The 26,993-nt window shown below is 41.4% G+C and overlaps 1 protein-coding gene across 1 annotated transcript in view; it reads right to left on the bottom strand.

Annotated features, from left to right (window-relative positions):
• DOCK2 (dedicator of cytokinesis 2) overlaps window positions 1–26,993 on the bottom strand; it is a 449,812-nt gene that overhangs the window by 346,007 nt on the left and 76,812 nt on the right. Inside the window, exons 14-15 of the mRNA XM_074960680.1 lie at window positions 13,529–13,599; window positions 12,223–12,329 (exon numbers count right to left, since the gene is read on the bottom strand). Of these exons, the coding sequence (XP_074816781.1) occupies window positions 12,223–12,329; window positions 13,529–13,599 (178 nt within the window). The remainder of the gene's footprint in view (window positions 1–12,222; window positions 12,330–13,528; window positions 13,600–26,993) is intronic.

Raw genomic sequence — 26,993 nt, 5'->3', positions numbered from 1 at the left:
AAGGAAGAGATATAGACACCTCTGCCAGAATGGCTCTTGAGACCATGATGAGTTATACCAGCAATGCTCAAGTCTGTGGGGCCAGGGCCAGCATCTAGGTCATTACTGCACCACAGCATTCCTGCACTGCACTAGCAGCCAGCCTTTGTTCTGAGCCCCTCAGGTAATCAAGGGGTTGCAAGGTTTGTTGTTAGAGGATGGGTATTTTAGATCCCCCTTGTGAGGTGATCCTGAGTTGTGTCTGGAGCTGTGCTTCTGTTCATATTTCATGCAGCCCTCCCTCTCCACACCAGTCTTCAGTGCTGGGGTCTTTGGCACCAATTTCCTTTTCAATGCTGCCTTTTTCCCCACTGCCGGATCTGGTGTGAGGTTCCTGCTTGAGGGGGTAATGCTAGTCAAGATTGAGTTCAGCAGTAAATCTGGTTTGGCAGCCACTGTGTTCTCAAGATTTGTGGTAAACTCATGGGCAATATGAGTGAGGTAATATTTTTTTATTGGACCAAACTTATGTTGGTGAAAGAGAGAAGCTTCTGCGCTTACACAGAGCTCTTCTTCTGTGTAAGCTCAAAAGCTTGTCTCTTTCAACAACAGATTTTGGTCCAATAAAAGATATGAACTCACCTACCTTGTCTAATACCCTGGGACCAGCATGGCTACAACACTACAAACAATAATTAGATGGAGTTTAATATGAGCGACTCAGGACTTACAGGTTCAGAAGGAGAAGGAAAAGCAAACTGAACATAGGTCTAGTATGTAGCTTTCTGCTAAGCCAGATGGGCAGGGGCCATGGCTTCTGCTTAGGAGGATGAGGTCATTGCAGGACAGACAGGATTTAAATCCTGAAAGATCAGAATCCATCATCAGGCATGGTGGATGGTGCAAAGCACCTAACCCTGGCGTATCAGAATAGTCCAGTTTTTTTTTAAATCCATCACTACTTCTTTCTTAATGTAAAGAAAATTCCAACTGTACATTGTGGTAAAGAAAAGAATGAATTCTTCAAGAGGTCAATGAAAAGAATGGTAGCAAATGCGTATTGACTATGAAAGGCATTATGGCATAACCACAAGGTGGCACTGTATAAAGGGATTGTTAGTGGAAAATCAAAGGGTGGACACTGATACGTGGTCTCAGTTAAGATGGATTTGTGGAACCTGAAAGCATTCATAGACTTCGAAATTTGTTTTAAATTTTAACCACACTTGACAATCTCCATGAAGAGCCCTACAGTCAAGAGGGCTGAGATCCAGTGTGATGGTTCAGTTCCATTTCTAGTCTCCCCTCATTACAAATCGCTCTAGCACTTCTTCAGAGCTACGTGTACCTGTTGCAATACATATTTTAGAGCAGCAGAATAAGCTTAGGTGTAAGACCAGAAGGAAGGAAGGACAGAAATAAGAGAGACAGTGGGCAGTTCAGTTTATCCCATTTGAAAACTTAACAAAATGAGTGCAATGCTACTGTCCACTTGCTTACTTAGTCAAACTCAGCTCTGCTCCTGAGGACCTGTCAAAGTCTTTCTACCAGAACATTTCAGCAGACAAAAATCAAAGATACATAGCAAAATAAATCTAAAAAACCCTGTAGCCTTCCCTAGGACATACAAAGGCACTGCCCACAGAACAGATGAACAATGCACATTTGGAGCCAACAGGCTGACCTGAATCTGAAGTAGGACTAACTCACCATCCTGGAGAACCTCCTTATGCTAAGACGCATCCCCTCTGCCTCCTTTACCTCCTACAGACTTCAGAGATCTGTGCAGTGACATGCCCCTCTGGCCAGGTCACACCAAGAGTCCTGTATGTTCTGGAATAACAATGGCCACATTCAAAGCTCAAAAGGAACAAAAACTCTTCCCTCTTTCCTGGGATCAGTCCTCTGCAGACTCTTCACTCCTCTTCCAGACTCTGCAGAATTCTCTCTCACTCTGTTAAAAGAGCTTTCTCCCTCGAGGTCTGGCTCCTCCCGAGCTTCTGACCCTCAGGACTTCTTCCCTGGGGTCCCTTCTCCCTGATCTGCTTTAGGGGGTCTCCCTATCACCAGCTGCCTGCTCCTTTCAGGAACTGTCCCAGGGTGCAAGCTCCTTCCAGCTGGCTCCTCTGTAGTTCCCTTCCCAGGGAAAGGAAACTTCACCACAACCTCTCTCCCAGGTCTCCTCTCTATATTACCCATTTTATCACTATCTTTGCTGCATGCTGTTCCTCACAACACACCGCTGTTCTCTCCAGGCACTAGGTTGTTTTTTTTAACTGCAGTTGTTCTGAACAATTTTCTCCAAGAGTCTATGGCAAAATATGGTACTGTGTGAAAGTAATGCAAGATACTCAGGTAACAAGACTGCTGTATAAAAGTTTTCCATATAAAATGGTATCCAAAACCCAGGAGAATCAAGTCCAAAAACTACCATTAGACAGTTAAAACACGGAGTTACAGTTCAGGCATAAATATATAGTTAGTATGACTCATAACTATCTTATTGGTATATCATGCTTCCTGTATATACTTCTAAAAGTAATTGTCCATTCAAATACCAAGAGGGACATGCCTACAGAAAGGATTTGGCCTGCAATATTGGCTCAAGGGGGCTTTGGGAAACAAAGGAATGATGCTCTGTCAGCTTTTCCTAATTCTACGTGTGGAAGGTGGTCTAAAATGTAAGAGCCATTGTGGATAGTTCTCTGAAAACATCTGCTCCATATGCAGCAGTCATCAAAAAAGCTAACAATATTAGGAACCATTAGGAAAGGGACAGATAAGATAGAGAATATGATGCCACTATATAAATCCATGGTACACCCACACCATGAATACTGAGTGCAGTTCTGATCTAAAAAAATAAAAAGACATTAGTGTTGTAAAAAGTATATAGAAAGGCAAGCAAAATGATCAGGGGTATGGAACAACTTCCATATATGGAAAGATTAAAAAGACTGGGATTGTTCAGCTTGGAAAAGGCATGACTAAAGGGGGAAATGTGATAGAGGTCTATAAAAATCAATGATATGGAGAAAGCAAATAGGTAAATGTTATTTCCCCCTTCACATAACGTAACAACCTGGTGTCACTCAATGAAATTAATAGGCAATAGGTTTAAAACAAACATGAGGAAGTGCTTCACACAAGGCATTCAACCTGTGGAACTTGTTGCCAGGGGATGTTATGAAGTCCAGAAGTATAACTAGGCTCAAAAAAGAATGAGAGAAGTTCACAGAGAAGAGGTACATCAATGGCTATTACCACAGAGGGTCAGGGATTCAACCTCAACCCACCACAGCCCGCCCAACCTCTCCAACAATTCAGGATGGCAGGGTGCAGCATGAAGTAAGCCGCCCTACATAAGTTATTAGTTTTTCAACTCAACTTTTCTTTTAAAAATAGGTAGAAGCTTTTTGTTCTTCTCACAGCTGTGATACAATGGACCTGTTATTGATATCTTTTTGTCTAGTTTATCATGCACAACACCACTGACAAGTTGAAGCAAGAGGAAATGTTTATGAATGTGCATTTTTTCTGTTAGACAAACAGTGTTAGCAGGAATCAAATGCTAACAAGACTGTGAGCCACTCAATACTTGTCTGAAGGGCAAATATAAAGAGTTTTTGTGGCCTATAAATTTTAATACAAATATAAAGCTGGAGATTTTATCTAGCACTCTGAAAAGATGGAGATTGTCTAACACAAATCTACTCTGCTCCCCCCCTCACCCGAGAGGGGCAGTTATTTATCTTTTTTAAAAGGGATCAACAGCCAATAATTGTGCAACTTCTGCTGTGTTGCCTGTTTCCATAGTTCAGTTTCCTTGTCTGCAGCCTTACTTAATAAAGATTTTCCATCAGTAAAAAAGATTTAGAAGGCTTTTTTGAGCCACAAGGAAGAAACAAAACCAAGTCAGCTTCTTGGGTTAAGACCCCAAAAAGCCATACATCTTATCAGGTGAATCAAAAGAATCCTTTGCTATTTTACAAACAAAATTAGATATTAACCAGCAAAAAATGTATTCAAACAGTTAAAATGGTATATAGAAATACCAGTGTGTGGTCAACAAAAACACCTTTATCAGTAACACCGGAAAATGGGGAAACAGTGAAGTTTAGATTTTTCCAAACAAAGTACTGACTTGCCTTGCCGAGCTGCAGAATTCTCTTTCCTGTGTTATAATTAGCATGGGCTCTGACAGCACAGGTTCACTGCTCACCTTCAGCAGGACTGTCAGTTTGGAGCAGCATGGGAGAGAGCTGTTGTAGTAGCCAGGCAAGGTACTAACAAATTTCAACAGGACTTTATTTTTAAAGTGGAAACCTCTCTTCCAAGCTGCTGCTGCACTCTCAGTAGCTCTCCCTCAGCCTCTTCAACTCCTCCCCCCTCCTTCCTGTTTCCTGTCCTTTCAGATTCCCAACAGCCAGTGCTCCCAATTCTCATAATTACAAGCAACCACCACAAAAGCTCAGCTAATGTTTATATTGTGACAACTCTACACACAATCTTTTAGCCAAAAAACAGCACAAGTACTTCCGCACAGTAAGATTTTTCTTTTATTTTCTTTGTAAGGTGAAATCTATTTTCTTCTTACCTAGGGAAAGAATATTTTGAGCACTAAAGTTTGCTACATTTGTGGGGTGCTCCACTCAAAGAACCTGTGCTTTGCTTTGAGGATATAACTATTTAAGTAATATAATTTATCACCATAATTACAAACGCATTTTCATTTATAAAACTCAAGTTAATCTGTGCTTTTAGTTCATAGCAATTTTCCTGCACAGAAAATGAATAGTTATGTAAATTATTCCCTCCATTTAAAAAAAAAAAAAAAAAAAATCTATGGGTAGCCACTTTAATACAATATCAGATGGGAAACTAGATTACCTCCAACACTGATGTTCCCAAAAGCACCACTATCGCTTCTGCCTCACGCTGTCCAGCATTGACAAAAATAATAAGCTGGAAAATGTGTTTGCATCAGCTGTGCACCAAAAGCAGTACTACTGCTTTAAGAAGGGTCTTCATTTTAATGCCCTCAGAGGAGCTGTCTTGTCCGTGAGGAAAATGTAATTTTAGGTACTGGTGTAGTGCAGATTATGGTGTGGGAAAGGTAACTGTTTGAAGATTTGCATGACCTGGAGAATTCCAAGGATTAAGATATCCTAAACGATTTTTCAAGGACTGCACTGATTGGGATTATAGGACTCACATAAAAATAAAATAATGGAAAGCTACCAATGCACTGCAAGGACACCAAAATGAAGAATGGTGGTAAAAATAGTCACAGTAGTTTTTCCCTGACAAAAAAGAAAATTATTCCCCAAGGTTGAAGAAACAAATGATATGAAGCCTAAAAGCCGTTTTCGTTAGTGGTTGTACAGGTCTTGTAAAAAAAGTGATTATAACCTGATGTGACATGCAAAGGGCCCAAAACACTTAATGCAGTTCAAACATCTGCCAGATAAGGGATTTTCGTTATACATAATGAGCATCTCTCCAAACTATTAGAAAGCATGTAAAAGAAAGAGTTAAAAAAAGAGTTCTATCTAGAAAATGTGTTTTGACAATCAAAAGGCAGAAAACTATGCCTTGCATAGAAGTTTGTTCACTGACAGCAGTTTTCAGAAGGCCTTTTGAAGAATTAAAGAGCCCTTGTTACCTATCCACTATTGACATGCAGTCACCTCTGGAGTACATGGGGGCAGCCATTACAAACCCTGAGACAATAGGTCCAGGTTGATATGTTAGCTAACATGATTTTAAATCATGGCTTTGTACCTAGTGTAGGTATTGTTTTTACTCCTTTAAAAATGCGTTAGCTGGTTGTGATTAACCCAAGTGTTGACCAAGACCAACTGATACATTTTAAAGGAGTAATAACAATACCTACATTGGGTGCAAAGCCATGATTAAAATCATGTTAGCTTACACATTTTCAGCAATTTTCCTAATCAAGAAAAGGCCAAAGGTGTCAGCATTGCAGAGTTTTATGACAAGAGCACTGCCTCCAGAGACAACATACTTGGGACTTATACTGTGTGATGAAGAAAAAAAAAAATCAAAGAGGCTGCAATAGTTAAAAGGAATTTATTCAAATGACACTAACAAAAGAAACCCAGAGTACTTTAAAAAATTGCTGTACTTGCTTATGCAGTGTATGCAAAGTGTCCAGATTAACATATCCAAAAACAACTTACACTGAGGTTTGCTTAAATTTTCCATGTGCATTTCTACAAGAGCACGTGCTCTTTCTGAACCATATTTTATTCTTGTGAGCCTAATATCAACATCTTTGAATCTTTAATATAAGCAGTGCTAATACAATTAGCAAAGCACTGCCTTTGAAATCACTTCAGTGCTCATTATTCCTCACATCTCCAAATGCTTATGCTTTATAAAAACATATTGACTAATCCAGATTTTCAGAAGTGTGCAAAAGAGATGCTATTCCAGTCACAAGACTATGATGGCCCACAGATACCAAAGTAAGCATGTTATCCTGACTTGTACAGGCTGTTATGAACATAAGGGGCCACACATTGAAACAGTGGGAAGAGCTTGTGCAAAGATTCATGCAAAAACCCCAGCCATATCTGTGTGCACTATTATCTCCGTTGCATAGACAAGGGCTAAATTACAGGTCTCCCTACTTGGGCACCATAGAGGTGGAAATAAAATGCAGCAAGTTCTTTTGAAGACCCGGCACACCTGCACAAAAGCAGTAGCTATATCAATAGCATTCTAGGAGCACTGTGTGAGAGACTGGCAAATGAGGGCTGCATCACTAAATAACCCAGAGTAGCCTAACACGTGAATTAAACTAAAGCAGGGGTGGGCAATTTTTTTGGCCTGAGGGCAACATCTGGGTATGGAAATTGTATGGCGGGCCATGAATGCTCATGAAATTGGGGTTGGGGTGCAGGAGGGGATAAGGGCTCTGTCCTGGGGTGCGAGCTCTGGGGTGAGGCCAGAAATGAGGAGTTCAGGGTGCAGGAGAGGGCTCCAGGCTGGGGTAAGGATTGCTGTGCGGGGAGGGGCTGGGATGAGGGCTCCAGCTGGAGGTGCGGGCTCTGGGGTGGGGCTGGGGATGAGGGGTTTGGGGTGTAGGAGGGCACTCCAGGCTGGGACCAAGGGGTTTGGAGTGTGGGAGGGGGCTCCAGGACGGAACAGGGGATTGGGGCATGTGGGGGGGAGGGCTCCAGCTGGCGGTGCAGGCTCTGGGGTGGGGCTGGGATGAGGGGTTTGGGGTGCAGGATGGTGCGCCAGGCTGGAATAGAGGGCTTCAGAGGATGGGAGGGGGCTCAAGGGTGGCTCCAGGCAGCGCTTACCTCAAGCAGCTCCTGAAAGTAGCGGCATGTCCCCCCTCTGGCTCCTACACCGAGGCATGGCCAGGCAGCTCTGCACACTGCCCTGTCCGCAGGTGCTGCCCTGGCAGCTCCCATTGGCAGCAGTTCCCGCCCAATGGAAGCTGTGGGGGCAGCGCTTGGGGCACAGACAGCATGCAGAGCCCCCTGGCTGCCCCTATGCATAGGATCCGGAGGGAGAGATACGCGGAGCTGCGGCACGTGCGCACAGAGCACCCCTGACCCCGCTCCCCGGTGGGAGCTCAAGGGCCAGATTAAATCAGCTGACGGGCCTGATGTGGCCCGCGGGACATAGTTTGCCCACCCCTGAACTAAAGTCAGCTAAGGCCACTTCACTTCTGAATGAGAGCATGCACACAGGGGTTTAAAGCTCTTTAACTAGTGCACTTTTAACTCACAGCTTTGTTTCACTCACCTTAACTTTCCTGAGTGTTCCTGCGTAGATATGCCCTTAATGCCCACCCAGATGCATCACCACCACACCAGCCCATATGGAATTATTCAGACAAGAATCTTTATGTTTAATGCTTTTTATACAGAATTTTATATAAAAGTGTTTGGATAAATAATTCGTAACTAGTAGTTCATTACTACTTTTGCCATAGCATTATTATATGAAAGCTGTTTGGAGAGATGCCAACAATATTAATTTAGGAAAGAGATGGCAACTGAGGTTATAAACAACAAACATCCTCTCTCCATGGTTAAACTTTATTTACTCATTTCACCAGCCTCAAGCATCAAAGCTTCTGCTTGAACTCTGTGTCAGAGCTCATTTTAGCATTGTCAAAACACTGTCTCTCATACAAACAGCACCTCAAATAGCACCGAGAAAGAGGACTCTGTGCTCAAGATAACTGACTGAATTGACTAAATACACTTGATGGGTGGTTATAACGGCTGACTTTGATTTCACCATTCTGGGTGAAGCTCACATTGAGTTTAAAAGTTTTTTTGTTTTTTGTTGTTGTTGTCGTCTTTTTAAATTAAGCATTGCAGATGACACAGTTAGTTTGTTTTTAACATGTAGATCCTACACAAAACTTCCAAGAGCCACATTAATGTTACTACAGGGATAACTGTGTTGGCAGGGGAAGGAAAGGAGGTTCTCTGAGGTTCCTGTGCCCCAAGCAAATTGCCTGTAACACACCATGGAGCGAAGATGCGCTGATTGGCAGCCCTTACATCATGTGCTTAAAAGCAGCAGTCCACTCTCCCATCCCAAAACCCACAGAAGAGGAGTTTAGAGATTAAGGCCATGGCTACACCTAGGTCACATCCTGTCTAGAATGATGTACAATGCTGGATGCTCCCTTAACCCTTTTACTCCTGGAGCATACTCAATCAAGTGCCCCGCTTTGAATCAGTATGAGGGGTTGCTATAACAGACCCAAAAGAAAGTTGACATACCTAGGCTCCAGAGGAATCCTCCCAATACAGAGGAGTTAAAGGTCTCATATCCTTTAAAAGATTATTTTAAGAGTCATTTAGCTACTCTCCTCCCACGGTTGGTTCGAAATACTTGGCTTGATTCTCTGGCTCTGAATATGCTGGAATAGAATGATGGAGAGCTCTGTTTATCCAGCAAAGGAAATATTTGGCTGGAGACTCTAATAGATCTTAGCTAAAAGCATTAGGCAGAAAACAGATTGAACCAAGTAATACCCTCAGTAAGATCAGAATTAGATTTAGGGTGCTGCTGCTTGAAATCTCTGGATGTTGTCACAGTTAGCAACACCCGGTGTTGCCTGGAGATGAGGAGGAGTTCAAATCTTCACAGCCTGATGTGCTGTGTACCACTTGCTGGTATCTCTGTAGACCCCACACCTATATGCTCAGTTCAGTTGCACACAGATACTGAATATACTTACACTGAGTAATTTCTTCGAATTAGCCCAGCACATTCCCTATACTGCTTGTCAGTAACATTACCCGTTCCTTCCCATACAAGCATTTTTATCCTAACACTTTCCTTTTGGCTTTGTAACTTGTGACTTACCAGCTATAATACAACCAACTAGAAATATGATAGAGACTTTCACATTCATTGCAGCCTCCAAAAAGCACTCCTCTGTACAACCTCTCTAGCCAAAAGAGTTTTTGTTTCTGGCAAATTGTCTGCAACTACTGCTACTTCTTAAATCACTCTGGATATATTTACTGCAGTTCAATTACGTACACAAAAAACTTTGATTGTAGATTAGATGCTGTTTCACTTAGATTTAATAGCTTGGAACAAGGTGCTGATTTGGTTAATATGCAAGGTTTTAATGATAAGCTAGTAGTAAAAAATCAAAGGCTAAGTGCATGAAATCAATAACAAGAGTACTGATTAAAGACTGCATAATATTGCATAGAAAACTTGAAAATTTTTCATGTTATGCAACACTTCATGACTGCTAAATTGGTTAAACAGTCCTCAATGTCCTGAAAACACAATGGACTTTAGATGAAGTATCTTGTTAGTATTTTAGCTAACAATCCAAGTCTTGCCCTCAACAGCATGCACCCTATAGAAGCTCTATGACAGTGCTGCATTTCCATCTGTCCATAGTGCTTAAATCTGTGCCTATGACTATTCTGGGAACCTTGTACAATGTGATGAGCAAAAGCATCCACTCTTGGCATATTCCTCTACAACGCCATACAGAGTCACTGTTGTTGTTGTCAAGTTCCCAGGAGCATGACAGATTTGTTTTATAAATTGTCAGAAGTGGAAACCCTGAGCAACTAGCAGCTCATTGGAGCAGACTAGGTGCCCGCTCCAATATGAAACCGAGAGAGCAACAAGCTCAGCTATTCCTACAAAGTATGGAATAGAACCTTCATTTGTTACTTGTACAGTGAGGCAAAGTTCTTGGAGCTGAGGTTAATGAAGCCAGTCAGTCAATTAGGCCTGATGTACAATACTTCCTTTGGCAAAAAGTTCCCACCTGTGGTAGCAACAGTGGGAGTGCTAGCACTGACAAGGCTGTTGTGAGCACTGGCATTTTTAACACAGAGGTAAGTGACAGTGTTAAAAGCCACTGAGCCCTTCCTGCACGGTAGCTTCCATTATAGCTCCTTGTGGAGGAGCTACACGGCGGGTGAACTAAAGAGATTAAATTTGCTAGTATAGCAAAGTCAAAGAATATCTTCCCCTTTAACGAAGGCAAAAAGAACGTACAGCAGTGACTTAACCTCAATTTCTCTGAAGACTCAAATAGACTAATTAAAAGATTTATTCATGAGAGACAGAGAGAGAGAGAGAAAAACCCAAATAGAAACACCTGGGACAACCCATCAATAGTTTTATACTCAGGAAAAAATTCAGCTGAGTTGCTGCAGGTAATGAAAGTGAATATTTTACATTTCTGGTTATTTTTCCCCTCTCCCCTCACATGTGGCAAGCCCACATGTTAGAAGCACAGTCTATTAGAAGTGCCCTCCCCACCTTTTTTCCAACCCCACAGTGTTATCAATGCTGTCATAACACTGTTATCCTTTTAAAAGGGACATGACCTGGTTTCTCCATTCATGTGATTACTGGTCTTGCTAGGGTTGCCAACTTTCCAATTGCAGAAAACTGAACACCCTTGCCCTGCCCCCCCCACCTTGCCCCTTCTCCAAGGCTCAGCCCCCACTCACTCCATCCCCCCCTTCCTCTGTTGTTCACTTTCCCCCACCCTTGATCACTCGCTCATTTTCACCGGGTTGGGCAGGGGGTTGGAAGGAGATCAGGGCTCTGGGCTGTGAGTGTGGGGTCTGGGGTGGGGCCACAAGTGAGGGGATTCAGGGTATGGGGGGTCATCTCCAGGCTGGGGTAGGGGGTCAGGGTACAGGAGGGAGGGTTCCAGCTGGGGATGAGAGGTTTGGTGTTCAGGAGAGGGCTCTGGGCTGGGGCCAAGGGGTTCGGAGTGTGGGAGGGATGCAGGCTCTGGGAGGGAGTTGGGGTGCAGGAGGGGCTCAGGGCTGGAGAAGGGAGTTGGAGTGAGGGAGGGGGTTGGGGTGCTGGAGGGGGCTCAGGGCTGGGGCAGAATGTTGGGGTGCAGGAGGCGCTTACCTCAGGTGCCTCCTACAAGCGGCCAGCATGTCCCTCTGGCTCCTAGGTGGAGACGCAGCCAGGCGGCTCCCCGTGGTGCATGCCGGCCCCATCAAATGGGAACTGCAGAGCCGGCACATGGGACGGGGGAGCATATGGAGCCCCCAGCCAGCCCTCTTCCTAGGAGCCAGACATGCCAGCCGGTTCCGGAAGCCACACAGACCCAGGGCAGGCAAGGAGCCTGCCTTAGCCCCGCTGCGCCACCATTTGGACTTTTAATGGCCCGGTCAGCAAAGCTGACTGGTTAAAAACCCGACACCAGGCAACCCTAGGTTTTGCTCTTATTTCCTCTTCCCTCACCTGCCCTTGGCCTCCCACTCCCAAAATAGACCTTTATAATCCCAGTATTGGACAAACATTTGGGGCAAATTTTTCAAAAGCATCTAACTGACTTAGGAGCTTAAGTCCCATATGCAGAAGTGATTTCAGAATTTTTTAAATGTTCCTTCTAAATGTTCTTATATTTCTGTACATCTTAAAAAAATGGATTTGAAGGTGGCCACAACAGGTTTCTCAATCTTCACATTTTACCACTAAAATAAGTACTCACAAATAACCCTTCCCAGGCCTGTCTAGTCTTCGTTCTGGTCTAATGATCGTGCCTTTGCAAACTAATTGTCTTGACCAAAAGGATCAACCAGAAGCCACCTCAATCTGCTTTTACAGACTGAATTATAAGAATTATGTAAATCTTCTATCTACCGTATATCAAATAAAATTATGGAGAGATTAAAGCCACTCTGTCAATCTTATACACATTTAGTTTAAAACCTGAAGGCAATTTGGATTTACCTTGTTTTTTAAAGAGGTTGCTGCGTACTATTTCATTCATGGACTGCACTTTTTGCTTCTGTAGTTTTACTGGTGGGATGCAAGTGTAAAACTCATACAGTAGTTGGCTGCAGATAAGGGGGAAATCAGAAATACAATTTAGATTAATTCCTTATGCTAATAGATAGCAAGAGCAGTAATTACTAAAATACCTCTAATGCTTAACAAATGTATTCAATACATTTCCTTGTATTTTGTTGTGTATTAAGACTGCTATCAGGGGAGAAAGACCAACTGTTAAGAGAGAAAAACTAAGTGTTGGAGCATTTTTGCCCAAAGATTAACAGTTGCCATTTTTTCCCATTGCGCACGTACAATACAATGCAGTTTTTGGCCAACAAATCTTCTGTCATCTATCAGGAAGACATCTATTGTCAGCCAGCCAGAGTTGTGGCCTTTTTGGTAGTGCCACTTATTCTCCAGAAGTGCATTGCTTTACTCGCTAATTCCATTCACTGAACAAATTTTTGAAAAGTAGGCCTACATGTTAAACTGTATTATAATACACTCTTAAGGAAAAATACAACTCACTATCTAGAATATTCTTCTTCTTCAATGCTTAGCCAAACAGTCGGCCATAGTGAATGCTCGCCATTTGGTCCGTTCCTGCATGACAGCAAGGGCTTGATGGCCCGACAGTCCAACATCAGAACAAACTTGATGAACCCATGTAATAGGGGGTCTGCCTCTGGGCCACTTCCACCCCTCAGTTGGTGGAATTTTCCTGGGATGTTACTAGCCACCCAGAGAACGACATTCACCCAAACATCTTGTGCCATTCTTGCTACATGTACGCAGATAGCATCTTACGCTTTTCAGACAACGGTCCCAGTACTCTGTGGACTGGAGCGATCATAAACACCTGTATTACAAATTAAGTGATTCCATTTTATGCACAATATAGGATATTGACATTGTGTGTGGAAAGCCTCCAGTTTTGCCCAGTGAGTGGCACGATGTCCATGTTTTGCAACTGTACAACAGTACAGAGAGGATACAGCCTGAATAGATCCTGAACCTGGTTTTCATGCCGAGACGATGTTAATTCCATATTCGTTGTAAACAACCCATGACAGATGCTTCAAATTGAACAAAATGAGCTAGATCCTTAACTGGTGTATACTGACATAGCTATATTGATTTAAACGGCGCTATGCCATTTTATACAGGCTAAGAATCTGGCTTGTTATCTGTATTAGACAGAACTGACACCGTTGCATGCAGACATTGGGCAGATCTAACAAAATGCTGTTGAATAGCAGCTCACCTAAGTAACCTGGCGTCAAAGACTGTTTCAACATCTTGGAGGACCGATGGTATATACTTCAAGGCAGCAACCTGAATTGACAAACATATCATGTGTTAATTGTGTAAGTACATGTACGTATATGTCCTTGTATACAGCTCAATTCCATCTAATACCCTCAATGTCCACTTAATACAATACAATAGCAATACATAGCTCTCAGAGACCCAAAGGTTTTGGCCAATAATGAAGTCATTCCACCCTCTCCCCAGGAATGGCTTCACTATTAGAACTAAAGAAGTGTGCACGTTTCAATGAACTGAAGTGAACTAGGACTTTTCTTCTACCTTGCTCTGAAATGTCAATGCTTTATACTCTGAATTTCTCCATGATGCAGAGGGCCAGAGTAAAGCCTTCTGTAACACATATGCCTTATGGTGATATAATGCAAGGGGGCTGGAAGCACAATAGCCATGAGGTAGATTGCACACACTATGCACACCACTGACAGTGTTTCTAATGCTGCCACAGCAGAAGGTGGCTTTACAGTAATGCAAGTGTGTAAGCAGGCACAAGCCAGAGGCCACAGGATCCTCAGTTACACCAATCCAGCCCCCACAAGTGTACCAGACAGGTTGCACAGATGGGCTGCAGTTGTTTGGCCAGGCCACAAGCTGTAGTAATAGTCATTGTGATGTTGCATGAAAGCACCAGGCCCTGCAGAAGGGATGATCTTTTGTGTCTCCTCCCTACTCATCTTTCAGGACTTTACTGACATAGAGCTCAAGGACTTGGACTTTCTATTTAAGAGGTGAATTTCATCTTGTATGATTTGTATTCTATTCTGTCTGTCAAGCAATTACTTGGTAAAGGTTAGTCATGAGACAAATTACACTTGCTACACTACCCTACTGAGTGGGCAATAGTCCATGTTAGATGCTGGTGATGACATCAGACAAACACCTACATCATTCAGTTCTCCTAAGAATCCTGCAAGAGGGATTTGATATACTCAGCCTCTGGAATAAAATATTTTTAAAACTACACATAGTTCATAAGCTCATGATAAAGAGCAGAAACATTCAAACAGACAACCATGCATGACAATTCAAAAGTGAGAGCTTCATAAAGACATTAGTCTTTACTTTTCATCCTCTTAACCTAACAGATACTAAGAACTGCCTCCTAGGATTAGTGCATGTTTCAGATATGGAAACTATCCTATTCTGCAATTCTGTAGTTTCTAGTGATAGAGATACATTTCTCACTTATCGTACATACCCAAAGGATGCACTAGTCCTCTTGCTGGAGGGAAGGTGGAGAGACGCGTTTGTAGTTTTAACAAATTCAAAAGAAAAGCATGGTTTTAAGTTTAGGAAAAGAGACTATTTTAAAATGCGCTTTAAAATAGTCAAAAAAGGAGAACTTGACCAAATTGCTGCAGGTACAGTACAATGCACCAGCACATCCACTCTGGTCTCTCATCTCCTCCTCTTCACCCCACCAACATTGTCAGCTATCATATACTATAAAGATTTATGAGAGGTTAAATTCTGCTTTTGTGTTTGTGACACCATTTATTATTGAGGGAATGCATCCAAAGATAGCTACCTCCATTAAAAAAGAATAATCCAAAAGATAGCTCTCTCTGACATACACTATCTCTAGCAAAGAACATGGTATGAATGCTGCTGCATTTCATTTCTTAAGTGCATTCATACCTGCTTAAAATCTCTTGTTAATTTTACTATGTTCACTAGTTATGGACACTGGTTATTCACAAACTCTGCCACCATCATAAATTTAGGGCAGCGTTTTGTGTAATAATTCTGCAAACTGTAATTTGTGTTGTGTAATAGTTCCCTTACTTTGGATTTAGTGTAAGTGTATATTAAGTGGTACTTTGGCTAATCACTTCCTGAACAAAATATTAGAACTACAAAGGCAATACTGGCATTATTTCATTTTGAAACACTAAAAGCTTGTCTACACTACACAGCTTTTAGCAACACGGCTGTGTTGCTACAGCCATGCTGCTAAAACTTGAGCAGTGTCGCTGCTGTTTGTCAGCTCTCCTGCCGACAAAAATCTTCCACCCCCAACGAGTGGCATTTGTGTTGTCAGCAGGAGAGCGCTTCTGCCAACAACACACTGTTCACACTGACACTGCCTGTGGCAAAACTTGTGTCTTTGGTGGGGTGGGGTGGTGCGTTAACAACTCTGAAAGACCAAAGTTGTGTCATTCAATTGCCAGTGTAGACATAGCCGAAGTGTTGCTATTACTTGTATCATTTAGGTGAGAAGTAAGTTTCAGCAAAAGGCAGTCTTAACAGCTGATGCAGATCTATTTTACATACTAAATTGCTCCAGCTGTAGGTAGACCCTGGGCTATAGGAAAGGGAGTCAGAACAGATGCTTAAAGCCATGGGTTTCATAGGTACATACTGTCAACTCTGCTGTGTAGCGAGACACATACTAAACAAGGCCTAACCTGCACATGGAGTGTATCATCAGCTCAACAGGGTACTACTGAACATTTGCTATTGCCTTCACACACAAGCATGCAGAATCTGCTCTTTACATTGCCAACAGCAATCATTCCTGTCTGACTTCCGTTGTCTGCACAGACCTTGATAAAAGCAGTGACTGACCATACATCATCCTGACTCTTACTTTCCACACTGACAAAGCACAGAATCTGAAATAAACTGAAAAGCATAATTTTTTTAGGAAAGCCATACAGCCTGTGGATATTTAAACTCAAATAAAAAAAACTAATTAAAAGCAAAATGTTTTTTTATAATGAGAATTTGGAACTCATGTAGAACTTTTATCTTACCTTTAAAAAGGCAAGAAACATTGCCCCATTTTATAGGTAGGGAACCAATGGGATATCAGTGTTAACTCTACATTTAGAGTTGTATCAGTCAAACTTAAAAGTGTGATTTTAAAATGATTAGTTAAACCAGTGGAAAAAGGTTGTGTGGACACTCGTTTCACTTAAGCCAGTCTTGTTCTGGTTTAATTTAAATTGATTAGGAACAGGTTTAAACTAAACTGAAATAAGCCACTAAATAAATAAAATTATCCACAAAGGGTTTTGCACTGGATTGGTTAACCTATGCAAGTTTGTGCATTGACAAGGCCACAGAGCTTAACTTCCTCAAGGTCATGCAGGGAGTCAACTTGCAGAGCCAGGAAGAGAGCCATGTGTCCCAACTCCCAGTCCAGTGTCCTTGCCACTGCTCCCCAAGTAGTGGAATGTACAGTTATATATAGATTGCATTTTAATAAACATCAAACCCAAAATAATTCTTAATCCATGAGCATGCCACAACAAAAGTTTTAAGGTGCTGTTTTCTTATAAAACATGCACATCATATTTAAAAGCTTAAAGGAAAGTTGGCATGACTTCGGTAAACCCAGAAAACTAAGCATTTGAATGTGGGGGGGGGGGGGAAGAACCTACTGTCAAAGTGTTTAGTAAGGAACTTTTTCATTAAAATTAGCTTCTCTGTCTTTTTTGCTGCCTGCAGACCTCTTGCTAAATAGTGACAGTTTGTAACAAACACTATTTAACCCAAAGGTACAAGAGCACAATCCAATTTGCACGCTGCTTTAACACACATCAGAACCTTTTTATATTTAAACAAAACATTTGAGATTTTGTGAAGTTGTTCTGATATATCTCGATGTGAACAATATGGCAACTGAATTGCAATTTCTAACATTGGGTGCCAATAAATTTTCTGTCATGTTACATAGGTCTGATTATTCATTCCTTGAGCTCAGCAGTAAAACTCAGTTACTTTATCTGATGCAGGATTGGGCTCACATGGTCTTCCTCAGCAGGCGGTCCACCACTGACCATCTCCCACCATAGACCCACATGTCATTTGAATAAGACCCAGGATGTGTACCTTGAACTCTAATTTTAATTAAAATGCTCCAAAATAAATGATTCTCTCCAGCACAAGAGCACTTGGATGCAAGTTTCATAAATAAACTCCCCACAGAATTCCCTAATCATCATTTCTAAGATGGAAACTGGAGAGGTTTACACGTTTGTGGGGAGGAGCGGGGAGATTAAAACAGGCCTCTAGATACCCAGTAATCCACAGTAAATCCTATGAATTTAGGAACATTTTCATGAGAGATCTGTCCTAAGTGTAATTCTGCCATGGGCTGACTACCTACATTTGGACTCCAATGCACCTCCAAGGCATAGAGTGGAAAATAATGCTGAAACTGTCAGCATTGACTCCAACTACAATTCTTAGCGGTTCCATGGGTTTAAACACATCAAGTGGTCATGCTAATTTCGGTCCCTTAATGCCTAAAAAGAAGCGAGAGAGAACTTTTTAAAAGAGCATCTCACAGCTGATATTGGGTGAGAAATTATCAACATTATGTGTAATTTTAGAACACTGTTCAGAGAACTTTGGGCTACAGCTTTTTATTCAGATGAGCATCCATAATGCATTTCCTTAAAACAAACAGAAAGCCTGCAGTCAACAAATCAATGAACCTTAGTAAACAAACATGATAAAGCATCTACTAACATCAGCTACTGGAATTTGCATTTGTTGGACTTCTATAACCTGATTTCAAACTGAGGAAAAAAGTCATTCTAACTACCCCACACATAATTAGAGTCTAGACACAATACCCTTATGCATGGACATTGCAAAATGTATGAGATGAGCATGTGAAATATACACTATTCCCACCACAGCATCAATATTTTAGCTTTTTCACAACAAATTTAGGTATGAGAATGATGCCGGGAGACAGTTAAGATGGATTCACTATGATGTACAATGTAAGAGGGGAGCCAACCCTCGAATATTTTCACTGTAGAAAAAAAAGATATAGGCAAGACCATCATGGACTAAAAAGCACAATGAAGTTATGGTCATTAATAGGAATTCGTTGTCATGAATGTTCAATTCCGTCCTCTACAAAGACCCAAGAAGAAGAAATGTCCTGGAGCACAGAGGCTTTTGAAGTTTCTTTGTGCTAGTCATTTGACAAGCATTCACAGTTTGTTAGGACTCTGTGGCAGATTACTATCCCGTGGGTAACTACCAGCATCACTGAGCTTCAAAGCTGAAATATGTATGTCAAATACTTTCCCAGTTTTGCAGAGATATTGCCACTCAAGTGCAAGACCTAACACAACCCTTCTAAGTTCAGAGTATGCCAATAGTCAACACCAACTTGCTTGTTAAAAATTTAATTTTAGGAACTAAGAACAGAAATTCCTTTGAGCTCTCATCTAGATTTTTAAAAGTCACAAAGACAAAGATTTCATTTACATTTGAGATGTCAGTTTAATATGGTGACCAACCTTTTTAAAAAAGCCAACTGGAAGAATAAGGATGGTATTGATTCAACAGGAAATACTTCTTCCACAGCTAAGACTGCATAGTACATCAAGCCACCACAGTACACCTAAAGATAAATTGCCCACTCATGGCTGTACCAAATTGCAGCTCTCAACTATGCACACAAGACTTGGCAGGGTAAAAGGAGCCTTGTCTGCCAAGCAGAGATCAACTACATTTTAGACCCTCACATGAAGACTCTTCCTGATAGTGACACTAGCAATGCTAGCAACCTCCAAATGAGGTTGGGAGGGGAACACACACTTCCTTACAGGGCTATAAAATGGTGGGATAACTGTTGTGATCATTGGGTCTACAAATTTACCCTAATTGGGAGCTCAGTAAAAACTGAGTTTAGGTTCAAAAACATGTCACAGTAATCTACAAAAACAAATGTTGACAGGAAAAGATGCAAATATGAGACAAAGACTGAAATGGCCCAAAAAGCCTAGTGACATAAGCATAATCTTAACACAGTTTTTGAGCTGATCAACAAGAAGCGTGGAACCAGAAATCGGACAACTAAAATTGGTGTGTCAGATATCAGGCCTAATTGGTGGACAAAATAATGGGAGTGGAATAGCCCATCACTTCTTTTAGGGTTCTTAAAGAAACAGACTTTGGGAGATAAACTGGCTAGTAGAGTGAGCTTCACCATCATGGCTTCCAGCCCCACAGTCTCCTGGGTCTTCTTTATCCTAATCCTGAGACACACCCTGGTCAAATTAGCTACAAGATTAATTTTGGATCACAAAATGCCTTAGAGGTACATTTTTTTCTAACAGTGCACCCTGCGGTTAAGGCACATATGTGCATAAATGCTAATGAGAATAAAAGGAACTACAAACCACCTATGAAAAACTCGGTACCCCCATATTATTGGGGGACACAATACAAATAAGGAAAAAAGAAGGTGGACACCTTCATGTACCAGCGCAGAGTGTTAGGTGGAGTCAGAATCACAAGATAAAAGAAGGCTCCCAGATTGGGTACAATGAGTTCTCTTTTGAAAAACCACAGCAGGAACCGTCCCTCTACTGATGATCAATTGGCAAGGCATCCATCAGACCCTACAGATATCACTAAGCATATGAGTATGGCTGTATTTGTAACTTGTTGTCATAAACATACAGCTAAGGGTAGCATAGAATCCCTCCTGAGCAGCTGTACTGAATCTTTACCTGTAAAGGGTTAAGAAGCTCAAATAAGCTGGTTGGCACCTGACCAAAAGGACCATTAAGGAAAGAAGATACTTTCAAATCTGCAGGGGGGGAGGCTGTTTGTGCTCTCTTTGTTTATTCCCTCTCTGGACAGAGAGAGAGGGACCAGGCAGGTAAAACATCTCCTGAAAACATATCTGAAATGATTAATCTAAAATTACAAAAATTGTAAGTAAAGCAAGGAAATGCGTTAGTTTATCTTTTGTTTTAGCTTGTGAATTTTCCCTATGCTAAGAGGTAATTTCATTCCTGTTTTGTAACTGGGAAACAGAGTCAGAGGGGAATCCTCTGAGTTTTAAATCTTATTACCCTGTAAAGTTACCTTCCATCCTGATTTTGCAGGTGTGATTCTTTTACTTTTTTCTTTATAATAAAGCTCTTCTTTTAAGAACCTGATTGATTTTAGTGTCCTAAAGATAAAGGGTCTGGTTTGTACTTACATTAAATGCAATTGGTTGGTATATTATTCTCAAGCCACCCCAGGAAAGCGGGTGGAGGCGTAGGGCTCCACGTGCCCCCTCCCTGAATTTTTGTTTAAATCACTTGGTTTTGGCAGGAATACCATCCAAGCACAAGGAAAGGAATGTGTGCCTTGGGGAAGTTTTTAACCTAAGCTGGTGGAATATAAGCTTAGAGGGTCTTTCATGTGGGTCCCCACATCTGTACCCTAGAATTCAGAGTGGAGAGGGAACCCTGCATAGGTCTTCATAGGATTTCTACATGCTTGGGTAATCATAACCTTTCATTAAAGTTGTAAAACAGACTTGACCTTGTACTTGTAAATGTGTGCGCGGTCACTATCCTTGGTCTAAATTTGAAGCAAGTAGCAGAGGTGACTTTCACTCTGTTGAGCTTCAAACTGTAACCACCAGGGCCGAACCCACTGTGGTATAATACAACATTACTAAATTCACTTTAAAGTACGTAGCCTTTTATTTTATTTACATTTCAAATGATTTCTGCCTTTTTTTTTTGTATCTTTAATTCAAGATTTACAAGTTTTTTAATGGGTGTTTGCCTTGGTCTCTGTATACCAAACCCTGAACCTTGTTTAAAACTCTTTAGTGTTAGTAAGTCACTGGGTTATGTTGACACCTTTGACTCTTTGGGCCATATATGCCATCTAAATTAACAGCATGACTCAGCAGAAATGCATTGGCAGCCATCATCAGGTCAAATCTATCAACACAAAAATAGCCATGAGCATATGTAACCAAAAAACAAGCCCCAGACTGGGTTTCAGCCCAGCAGGCTGTTGTCCTTTTCGCTCTTTACACAACAATATGAAGGAACCACATGGTAACTCATGGATCCAAGTAAGCGTATAGAACATGCAACATCTACCTACATATCTACACTGCTACTATGGCAGGAATTGGGGGGTTCCTAAAACACAGGAGATAGTGAGGCCACTAGAAGGCTCGCATACTACTTAAAATTATACTAACCAATTCCTATGCATTACATAGAGTGTGCAGCTCTGCCTTGCTACAGATGTTGGCCTCTTGTGACTCTCCAGAAGACCTGCTTCCACATTCTTTCCTTCAGCATCTGCACAATTTGCGAGTGGGGAGGATGTAGCAGTCATTAAATCTGAGTACAGAAAATCAGACAGTGTGCAGAAGTGAGCACCTGACTATCTCTGGCACCTCCATGTTTCTGTTGCAGTAGTGTGGCTTCAAAATGATGTGGTGTACACACAATGGAACCCTCAAGACCTCAGTCAAGTCATTGACATCTTCTGCTGAGTAGGAAAGACAGATTTGGCCCTTTTAGAACTAAGAGGTTAATTTTTCGGCAGGCTATAAAAACCTCACAATATTACAGAAATGTATGTTATACTCCTCCATCTTACCGGTGCATTTATCTTACAATCTTTATTCCCTAACAAGCTTAGCTTCATAGTAACCCTCATCTCCAACAATTCTTTATACGTATTCATGAAACCTAAGTACCCAGAAGATTAAAAGACCATTGTAAAGAGTCACTAGGGCCCTGTTTATTAGGCTGATTTTATTTGTTGTCAAGGCAAGTTTAACAAAATTACCATGCCATCATCTGTTGTACGTCACAAATCAGGCATCACTGTCGGCACTTTTCCAACCTTATTTGCACCTAAACAAATAATCAAGCTGCCTCCGGACACTTTTAAATTGTTAGGCTCCAATGCTCCACTCCACATCCTGACATAAATGGAGAGCCACCTCATTGTGTGTACGCTCCTCTCCTCCCCCTCAAACCCATGGAAACCTCTCCTCCCACTATAGCCAGCTGCTCTACTGGTGGGAAGCCTGCATCAAGTGACACTTTCCAATGCTGCACCTGGCTCTTCGATGCTGGAAGAACCATGATATCTAGAAGCCAGCTGCAGCAGGCAGGGCTCAGCATCAGAAAAAAAACCCAAAAAGAGGCATCCACTTGGATGTCACTTGTTTTCCACAGATCCCTTGAGATCTGGGCAGGTCACTTGTGATCTGCTGGTTAAAGGAGTATATAAGAACATAAGAATGGCCATACTGGGTCAGACCAAAGGTCCATCCAGCCCAGTATCCTGTTTACCGACAGTGGCCAATACCAGGTTCCCCAGAGGGAGTGAACCTAACAGGTAATGATCTAGTGATCTCTCTCCTGCCACCCATCTCCACCCTCTGACAAACAGAGGCTAGGGACACCATTCCTTACCCATCCTGGCTAATAGCCATTAATGGACTTAACCTCCATGAATTTATCCAGTTGTCTTTTAAACCCTGTTATAGTCCTAGCCTTCACAACCTCCTCAGGCAAGGAGTTCCACAGGTTGACTGTGTGCTGAGTAAAGAAGAACTTCCTTTTATTTGTTTTAAACCTGCTACCCATTAATTTCATTTAGTGGCGTCCAGTTCTTATATTATGGGAACAAGTAAGTAACTTTTCCTTATTCACTTTCTTCACACCACTCATGATTTTCTATACCTCTATCATATCCCCCCTCAGTCTCCTCTTTTCCAAGCTGAAAAGTCCTACCCTCTTTAATTGCTCCTCAGATGAGACCTGTTCCAAACTCCTAATAATTTTAGTTGCCCTTTTCTGAACCTTTTCTAATGCCAGTATATATTTTTTGAGATGTGGGGACCACATCTGTACGCAGTATTCAAGATGTGGGTGTACCATGGAGTAATCCACAACTTTTGGGAAAGAACAGAGTCCTTAATTTTAAGTAGCGTTTAGTAGGGTGGGGGTAAATAATGGAGGGAAAACATGCACATAGTATAAAATAGATACCAATAAACCAGCTCCAAGAAATGGGCAAATCATTGAATATTTATTACTTGTCAGAAAGGCATAAATCCATCTCCTGAAGGTCATTTTTGTACTGGCAACCAAATAGAAAGGAAATTTGACAGCTGTGCATTCCCAAACACAAACAAGAGCACTCCTACCATTGAGTTAGGACCATTACTGTATATCTGAAAAAATAAATCCACCTCCAAGAATCTGGATTTTATGCACAAGCATTTAGATGGATGACATGGCACAATGGAGACAATGAAACTGACAGGTGAAGCATATACAGGGGAAAATTGATAAAGTGGTACAGAGAAGTCAATATTGTAACATTATCTGGGTCTTGATCACAGATGCTGAGTTTCAATTTGCTTTAAAAAGCTATAACTTTGACAAGTGCAACAAGCACCAATTTAGCAGAGTTTCTAAATGATTCATCTAGAAGAGTACTACAGAAATGTGAGAGACTCCCTAAAAGTCATCCCTCAGCTGTATCTTCACTACACACCATCTTCGTGAATCTGCCTCATTCCAGAACATTGTATTTAAAGTTGCTGAGTATCTGATGTAGTGGGTTTCCCAGATTCCAAAGATGGATCAAGTCCAGCCCACATGCTTGCTTTCATAATGTAGGAAAGGTCTTATGTCAGCAAAGAAACCAGGATATTGTAGTGATGGCCGTAATCCTATTGGACGCTCTTGGGGTTGAGAGGAAAATCTTATATCTTCAAGTCTTCAGAGGAAGCCAAGAACTTGCTTCGAGGAGAAATGAGACAACCTTGTTTTGGATTTGCATGGATGGCCCAGGTGAGTAATGAAAATGACAGTTCTCAGTCTTCAGCTATTCAAAGAGAACTTAACACAACTGTAAGAGCGTATTATTTTGCCCTCTTCAGTGCTCATGAAATAGGTGATATACATCAGACAGAGAAAACAGACGTTTAAAAGTTGGATCTTTTTATACATCACAAGTATCTTTCTTTAAATTAGAACTATTCTGTTTACCGGTTTGTAAATATTTTTGGTGAGGCAATGGATACCCTACACACTACAGTAGATTTAACATCTACAGATGACACTATGAAGTAGAGGCCATTGCCATGTGAGCTGTGGAGAGCTTGTGGGAACAGGCCATTCCACTTATACATGGCACAAGAAGGATCACAAAGAATACCATCTTTTCTTAGAAGTATTAAAATCCAGACCAAGTTGAGGATTGTATGTACTGTGTGCATATGTGGTGTATGTAAAGTTGCATAAGGAATTCCAGCTCAATTAAGTCCTTGATTTCTTCTTTGGGCAATGCTACAACAGATCAGTGGATCCTTGACATTTCTAAGAAACGTTTATCTCAACAAACTGGGAAAGACCCAAGGATTGCTTTGGATAGTGCATGCTGGATAGGACCGATCTGAGTGTGCATCTTGAGCCTTTGACTGACAAACCAGTTGCATGCTCTGAGATCTAAAACATTCCCCCAGTTACCCTGGACATCAGAAACTGGTGTTCAGAAATTGGTGTTACAGCTGTTTATGTCCATTGATAATTACTTTAAAAGATTTTTAGCCATATTTGAGGTTACCTCGCTCCCCCTCTGGTTTGATGGCATAATCCTTTTTCATGAACCAGTGGACTTTTGTCGATTTTTCTATGTGGGTATGTAATGAGATATACCTCTATCCCACAGTGGTCCGTTTGCGCTTGGGGACAGTTTGGCAGAATACTTGTGTCCTAAAACTGGCATGCTCAAGGTTCCATCATTGTTCTCCCAAAGCCTGTTCCAGAACTTTCACCTTCCCACCTCTCTACAGGTAAATCTGTTTTGGCTATAGGTGAATAAATAAAGCTGACTTGTTGTTTGACTTGCACTCCTTCCTGATGCATTTTGTCAGTAATGGAAGCGAGTGCGTGATCATCCTTGCATTTTGGTCAACCATTTTACAATCACTCCAAACAGACACTGGCCGCAGAAAGGTGCCAAAGCTTTCATGAGTGGAGCTACAAGTCTCCTTTACACTGGCAGAGAAGCACATGTTCTCCATTGTGATGACTGCCATGACTGACAAGTCTACAGAGATTTAGAAGCACTTGCAACCACCTGATTTTGAGAAAAACAGCCCTTGAGTTACATGCATCAGGCCACAGAAGCTCTTGCCAAGCATATAGATAACGTGGAGTCAGGAACCAGCTTAGCATAATTTCTGAGAGTATTGCCTATCTTTTGTGGACACCAGATGCCCTGGGGAAAAATGGCCATTCTTGGGATCGTTGTTTCCAGGGCTTTGGCTAACACTGCAGCAGGTATTTGGAAGTCTTGTTCCATTATCTACTCCTCTGCCACCTATTTGTTACTCTCCCTTGGTAGGAATGGTCCCACTGTGAGCAGCTGGTTTTAATGATGGGAAAACGAGATTATTTTTTGCTGCTTCACAGGAAGTGTTTGCAAGTCAGGATCTACAAGGATTCCTGAGCAATGTTCCTCTTGGAGCTGATCCAACAACCAGAGTGATCTTAAGGCCAATGATTCTTTTTCACCGTATTCTCAAGATAGATTTTCTCCTAAACACTGGCTTTTCCAGTGCTAAATCTGACACTTCTACCTCTCTCACAAGCAGGGAAAATCTAAGCAGAAGTTAACAACCTTGATCACCGAGATTTAAAGTAGTATACCCTCTATTATATATTCTAGTTTTACCATTCAAGTGGTCAGCTGATCTAATTTTGAGTCAGTTCACCTTTGCATTTGCTGTGGATTTCCATTCTAGAATCTAGCTTTTCTAATATACAGTTAGTACTTAATTTCTTGCTGCAGAAACCTGAGTTAAAAGGCATTTCTCCTCCTTGAGGTCTCAACCTCTCCCACTGAGTTCTTTAAATATTCATTCATTGATCATTATTTATTGGATTTGGGCATGTTTAAGGCAGTTCTACCTTCCAGACAGCTATATCTTTTAAAATAATCTGTGCATGAACTATCAATTTTGTGCTGAAACTATGATTTTCTGATAAAATCAGGGGCTCAGACAAACAAGATCTGCCTTCTCTGTCTGGGCTTAAAACAAAAGCATTTATTTTTATTCTGAATCATACAGTAGTTGAAGAGGATAATTAAACATAACAAAAGACATGTTTATTTGTGGAAATTGTTTTGTTACCACAAAACAATACCTTTTTCATATTTGATATAACTCATTAGAAGAGACAAAATGCATGTTTAAAATAGTTATAATTAACAAAAGCATAAAAACACAGAGTACATATAGCCATTCCATCGGTTTGCCATATCACTACCTACTTATTCCAGTACATACACACCTGTACAGCCTTAAAATTCCTCATGCCCTGAAGGAAAGGAGCTTTTAAATATTTTTATATTTTCAAAAACATACTCAATGGTATTCACCCTGCATGACAGGAACTCTTCTGCCAGACAGGTGCAATTTTAAAATTCCAGTACAGTATATAGAAACCACCACCCTAAACATGAGCAAAATACTGCTACTATGTACATCTTTTAAATGACTGTTGCAGCGTGGCTAATTTTTTTTTTTTTTTTATGAGGAACTCTGTTGGCTGCAGAACTAAATTCTGTCTTAACTTCCACTCCCATCCCAC

This window comes from Natator depressus, chromosome 8 (assembly GCF_965152275.1).
Source record: "Natator depressus isolate rNatDep1 chromosome 8, rNatDep2.hap1, whole genome shotgun sequence".
NCBI lineage: Eukaryota > Metazoa > Chordata > Testudines > Cheloniidae > Natator > Natator depressus.
This window is presented reverse-complemented; position numbering and strand designations above follow the sequence as displayed.